Source organism: Tachysurus vachellii, chromosome 3 (genome assembly GCF_030014155.1).
Source record: "Tachysurus vachellii isolate PV-2020 chromosome 3, HZAU_Pvac_v1, whole genome shotgun sequence".
NCBI lineage: Eukaryota > Metazoa > Chordata > Actinopteri > Siluriformes > Bagridae > Tachysurus > Tachysurus vachellii.
Window position 1 is genome coordinate 773,316 of NC_083462.1, and position 6,770 is coordinate 780,085.

General features: G+C 40.6%; 1 protein-coding gene across 1 annotated transcript in view; it reads right to left on the reverse strand.

The window, feature by feature from the left end:
- Positions 1-2,350: 2,350 nt before the first annotated feature.
- The window catches only part of LOC132842475 (GTPase IMAP family member 8-like), a 5,454-nt gene continuing 1,034 nt past the window's right edge, over positions 2,351-6,770 (reverse strand). Inside the window, exons 2-4 of the mRNA XM_060865198.1 lie at positions 6,547-6,594; positions 5,390-6,028; positions 2,351-4,411 (exon numbers count right to left, since the gene is read on the reverse strand). Coding sequence (XP_060721181.1) covers positions 2,601-4,411; positions 5,390-6,028; positions 6,547-6,594 — 2,498 coding nt within the window. The 3' untranslated portion in view covers positions 2,351-2,600. The remainder of the gene's footprint in view (positions 4,412-5,389; positions 6,029-6,546; positions 6,595-6,770) is intronic.

The following is a 6,770-nucleotide window of genomic DNA, read 5'->3' on the forward strand; positions in this document are numbered from 1 at the left end:
TCAAAAGTGGCATTTCACCTTAGACAAAAGTACAACAAGCAAGGTTCTAAGAAGCCATCCAAGCTCAATATAGCGAAACTCAAAGCCATCGATCAAAGAGAGGGTCTAGCAAGAGATATGAACGATGCTCTCGACAAACTTGAAGTAGTGGAAAGATCTTCAGTGGACCAGGAATGGGCAGCCCTACAACAAGTGGTATACAACACAACAAAAACGTCTCTTGGCAAACCCAACAGAAGACATCAAGACTGGTTTGATCCTGACGACCAGAAACTACTACAACTGTTGAACAAGAGAGACCAAGCCCATCAGAAAGTGCTGCAAACCAGGAGTACCAGATCAACTGTTGCATCTTACAAAGATGCCTGTAGACAACTCCAACAGCACACCCGTTCCCTAAAGACGGCCTGGTGGGACAGAAAAGCAGAAGAACTACAGGGAGCTGCGGATAGAAATGACATGAAGAGCTTCTACAGTGGACTCAAGGAAGTCTGGGGTCCCCAGAAAAAAGGACCTGTACAACTGAAGTCAGCAGACGGGCAGGAGATCTTCTCAGACAACAAGAGAGTCCTAGCAAGATGGAGTGAACACTTCCAGAAGCTTTTGAATGTCCCGGGCGAGATTGAGACTGAAGCCCTTGACAACATACAGCAGCATACCATCAAAACTTGCCTTGATGAGACTCCATCCATGGATGAGATGAGGAAAGCAATTGCAGGCCTGAAAGATGGCAGAGCACCAGGTGGAGATGGGATTCCTGCGGAAGTATGGAAGCACGGAGGTACCAATCTGCTTGCTAAGCTACACCAACTGATATGCAAGGCATGGGATGAAGGCTCAGTCCCGCAAGCATGGAAGGATGCCACCATTGTAACCATCTACAAGAAGGGTGACAGAACAGATTGTGGGAACTACAGAGGAATCTCTCTCCTGTCTATTGCAGGCAAGGTCTTTGCCAGGATCCTCCTTGACAGACTTTCCCAGCACATCACCCCAGAAGTAGTTCCAGAGTCACAGTGTGGATTCCGATCCAACAGGAGTACCATTGACATGATCTTCAGTCTCAGACAATTACAAGAAAAGTGCATAGAACAGGACCAGCCACTGTACATGGTATTTGTTGACTTTACAAAAGCCTTTGATACAGTAGGTAGGACAGGACTGTGGAAACTACTGAGGAAGTATGGATGTCCTGAGAAGATTACATCCATGATTGAATCTCTTCACACAGGGATGAAGGCAAATGTCAGTGACGGAGGAGAGTCCTCAGAGACTTTTAATGTTACAAATGGTGTCAAACAAGGTTGTGTGCTGGCCCCGACACTCTTCTCCATATTCCTATCAGCAATGCTGGAAGAGGCTTTTCAGGGCATGAAAGATGGTGTCTATATTCAGTCAAGACAAGACGCTGACCTCTTCAATGCCACACACTTCAAAGCAAGGACCAAGAGTACCCTCGTACTGATTAGGGAACTGCTGTTCGCAGATGACAGTGCTCTACTTGCCCACTCTCCACAAGAAATGCAACGAATCATAAATGCTTTTTCTGATGCATCAAAGAAGTTCGGTCTAAAGATCAACATCAAGAAAACAGAAGTACTGTACCAACCAAACTCTTCAAGAACCCAGGAAGTGGATATTATGGTAGATGGAAACAAACTTAACTCTGTCCCAGAATTCACCTACCTTGGAAGCACAGTTGCAAAAGACGGACGAATAGATGCTGAGTTACAGAGGAGAATGGCCAAGGCTAGTGCATCCTTTGGCAGGCTGCGCCAGAGACTCTGGAATAACCACCATGTGTCCAGGAAAGTGAAAGGCAAGATCTACAGAGCAGTAGTGATATCTACGCTCTTGTATGGAGCCGAATCCTGGACAGTGTACAGACGCCATGTGAAGAAGCTTCATGCCTTCATGATGCGGCATCTTCGGTCCATCTTGAAGATAACGTGGAAGGACAAGGTGACCAACAAGGAAATATTGGATAAAACAGGACTGCCATCCATGGAAGACCTCCTGATCAGAAAGAATCTTCGGTGGACTGGACACCTTATGAGGATGCCACCCAACAGACTTCCTAAACAGATCCTGTTCTCACAGCTACCTGTTGGCCAAAGGAAGAGAGGTAGACCTCGACTGCGGTATAAGGATACCATCAAGAGAAACCTGAAGCAGAGAAACATCAAGTTGGAATCCTGGGCTAAGCTGTCAAAACAGCGAAGCGAATGGAGAACAGCGGTAGCATAGAAAAGAAATGAAAACAGACATTGTCGCTTCGCGACCGTCAGCATAGTAGTAGTAGTAGTACATAAATTACTCCAGAACCATAACATACTGATCTAAGAAACAGTCCCTCATTAAATTAAAATGAAATCATTGCTCGTACTAGTGCAGATGCCCTGAGAGCAGAGTTTAGATTGTTTGCAGAACTCTCAGTAATGTGTGTGATTATAAAACATCACTACAATGACAACACTCTTATTTAAGACATCTAGTGATGGATATTAACTGTAGGATGTTTAAGTAACTCAAAATTCTTTCATTACATAAAACTTTCTTTACAAAATGCTTTCATGATTATTTACAAGCTGTTTTTGTTATCACTTTAATTTCTGTTGTCTCTTATGCTGAATAAATTGATTTACAAGGTTTTTATTATGAGGTTCAGCAGAAAATTCTTCCTCTGCTTGTTTCCTTGCTGCTTCTTCAGTCTCTCTCTTCAGAGTCTCCAGCTGGTTCTTCTGTAGCTCTCGAATGAAGGACAGATTTCTCTGTTCCTTCGCATTGTGTTTTCTCTCTTGTTCTTCTTTCTCTTTTCTGAAATCTTCCCTTTGTTTCTGTAGATTTTCTTCCATCTCCTTTTTGTGTTCTTCATCTTTTTTCTTTCTTTCTCTCTCATCTTCCTCTCTTTGTACCTTTAGCTGTTCTTCCATCATTCTTATCTTATCATTTGCCTCATTCTCAATTCTTCTCCTTTCTTGTTCTTCTTTCTCTTTTCTTTCCTTTTCTTTTAAATTGTTCTCCTCCTTTTCTTTCTGTCTTTCCCTTTCATATTGTTTCTCTTTCCTGATCTGCTCTAAACTCCACTTTTCCTCCATAGCAGTGATTCTTTTCTCCCAGTTATCCTGCTGGTCTTTTCTCTTCTCCTCCTCCTCCCTCATCCTCTGCTGTCTCTCTCGTTGTTGAGATAACTTTAGATCTTGGAGTTCCTTCTTTTTACTTTCCTCTGCATTCTTTATTTTCTCCTCTAAATCCCTTATTCTCCTGTCTTCCTCTGCTGCCTTCTCTTCATACTCCTTCTGCAGTTTCTTTAATTCTTCCTCTTTATTATTTTCCATCTCTTCTTTTTCTCTTTTAAACTTCTCCTTCTCCTTTCTCTGATGCTCCTTCCATTCTTCTTCCCTCCTCCTTCTTTCCTTCTCCTCCTGATCTCTCCGTTTCTGATCTTCCTCTCTCTGTCGTTCCCACTGTTTCCTGTTCTCCTCTCTTTCTCTGTTTATGTCTCGCATCTTTTCCTTCATCTTCAAGTCATCTTCTTCTCTTCTCTTCCAGAAGTATTCTCTAAGATTGTGTTCCCTTTCTGTCATTTCTCTTTTTATTTGTTCTTCTCTCTGTTTAAATTGTTCCTCTTTTTGTCTCTCTTCTGCCTCTTGTCTTTCTTTTAGTTTTTGCATTTCTCTCCTCATTTCCTCCATATTAGCTTCATATTTGGTCTTCAGTTCTTCTTTCTCCCTCTCTATCTGCTCCTCTCTCTCTTTCAGGATTCTCTCTTTTTCTTCTTCTAGAGTTTCTTCAACCTTCTGGAACATCTCATTAGTGTAGCAGCTTCCTCCATTCACCGTCACCATTGAGTGGATTTTATCCAGTAGAGTCAGGACCTGGGTGTTGCTGGATTTATCACTGTTGTTGAGAACATGGTATCTTTTATCAAACTCAAATAAGAGAGTCTTTAACTTTTCCCCAGCATTTTCCAAGTACTGCTCGATGGTTTTGGCTTTAAGTTCATCGCCCCTCGTGAACAGCACAATAATGTACATGTTGGATTGTTCACCAAAAGTTTCCTTAATCAAGTCCACTGTTTTTGTTTCCTCCTCTGTGAGGCGTTGTCCTATTTTCAGTGTCAGCAGGAACACATGAGGACCAGGTGATACCATTGAGATACATTTAACAATCTCTTTCCTGATCTCTTCATTATCAATATTAGTGTCAAACAGTCCTGGAGTGTCGATCACAGTAATCTGTCTCCCACCGACTGTTGCTGTCTCTTTCTGACACACACTGGTTACTGATTCATCAGAAACATCTTCTTTAAATACATCTTTCCCCAGGATGGTGTTTCCTGATGCGCTCTTCCCAACTCCAGTCTTCCCCAACAGCACTATCCTTAGGTCCTCAGAATCCAGGGCAGTTTCTTAAAAGAAAAAAAATACAATATAATCTTTAATATAGTTCATAGGATATTTAATATGATATAATGTAAAAATCCATAACAGATTTTACACATCTACATTTCTGTCATTTAGCAGACTCTCTTATCCAGAGTGACTTACAATTTATACACCTGAGCATTTGAGGGTTAAGGGCCTTGCTCAGGGGCCCAGCAGTGGCAGCTTAGTGGACCCAGGATTCAAACTCATGACCTTCCCATAAGTAGTTCAACACATTAACCACTAAACTACCACATCCCAACGGATCATTACAGTTTATAGCTATGAATGAAAAGATCATTAAAATGATGATATATAAAAACTCCACAGAGATTTTTAACTGATTTAAATTTCCAAGAGGAAAAAGACAATTTCTCTTAAGTGTTGAGTTGGTGTCATATTTAGCAAGACCAACATTTAATACTTGTCCATTTAAAGGTCTTAACAAACCTTGGATTTCTGAACAATGGCTGCTGTCTAAGGGTTATCTACCAGGTCAGGGAGATCCAGTGCTTAAGCTACATCAGTTCAGTTATATTGGTTGATGTAATTTAATTAACAGGTTGGTCATCAGAGTCCTAACATGTGAACAGGTCAACATCAGTGTGCAGTTTGCAGCAATGCCAAAGTTTCCCAAAATGTAATCAAGTCTAAAAGGGGACCTAGTCAGACTTAACAATCAAAGACAATTTCATTCTATAAAAGTAAATTATTCAGTTTATTTAATTTTATAAAGTTATTTAATTTTAAAACCACAGAGCACAGATAAGAGACCCACCAATGATGGACTCTGATACATTCAGACCTCACAGTGACCCGGCTACAGGTGAGGGACTGCTTCAGGTGGGACAATGCAGAAACCATGTCCTACTCTACATAACAACCCTCCATTATATCAATATAACCCAAATATATCACATTCAGGAGTTATGATCAGTATAAATGATGATCCATGTACTTACTTTGGTTTTTATTTTCAGTCTCTTTTTTTAACTGACCAATGACTTGTGTGAGTTCTTGATTCTGAGCTTTGTATTTGAGTTGTGTTTCCACTTGTGCCTCCAGGTACATGGTTGTTGTGTAGCAGCTTCCACCAGTGTGTGTTACATTCTGCTCAACAGCCTTCAGAAGTTCTGCCCCTGTAGTGCCCCAGATGTGAATATAGCTTTTAAACAGACTTTTTGTGACTCCATCTAAATCCTGTTCATTCTCTGTGTTGATGATGAATGTGGTGTGATCATTAACTCTGGAGCTGAAGATCCTCTGAAACATCTCTATTTCTGCTTTAACTTCATCAGTGAGAAGACCTTCAGGAACAATGATGAAGAAAGCATGAACTCCAGGATTACAGGCAGAGACACAGTGTAGAGTCTGATGCATCACTTCCTGTTCTGAGAGCGTAGTGTTGTAGAGAGCAGGCAGCTCCACCAGCGTGACCAGGTGTCCACAAACTTCTCCTGTCTTTATCTCACACACTGAGCTGGACTCCACTCTCTGTCCTCTCTGTCCCAGTATGAGATCTGATATGAAGACCTTCTGAGCTGCATCAGTTCCACATATCACCAAATTCAGTTTTGGCAAAGAAGCAGCACTGTCTGACACTGAAAACAGAGAATAAAAAAGATGCACCACATTGTTAGCATTTAGCGCTAAGCTACGATATCCCAATAAAAAGATGAAATAAATTAAAATTGCGATATAAAACTCCACAGAGATTCTTTTAGCTGATTTAAATTTCCAAGAGCAAAAGGAACATTTCACCAAGTGTTGAGTTGGTGTCATATTTAGAAAGACCAACATACTTACAATATACTTGTCCATTTAAAGGTCTTAACAAACCTTGGATTTCTGAACAATGGCTGCTGTCTATGGGTTATCTACCAGGTCAGGGATATCCAGTGCTTAAGCTACATCAGTTCAGTTATATTGGTTGATGTAATTTAATTAACAGGTTGGTCATCAGAGGTCCAAAAAGGGCAATTTTGTGTTTGCAAAAAGGGCAAAAACAAATGAAAGGCCAAAACTATAATAATAGATAAGAAGCTTGATGAATCTCGGGCGATTGATATCACACTGGGAACATTAATGATGCAGAAAGTGTAGATGCAGTCTAACTTACTTAAAGGAGGTGGGGTCATACTTCTTCTTCTGTTCCTGTGTAATGAATCTGTACATAAAACATCAATACATTCAGTAATAAATTAATAAGATTTAGTCTATAATGCTACAATGCACAGACTTTCACCCAGAGGTGAACAATACACTGTACAATGTAGGGTTTAATAATCTTACTAAAATAATACATTTATAACTTAATGCTGAGAAAATAAAAATGTGTATTTG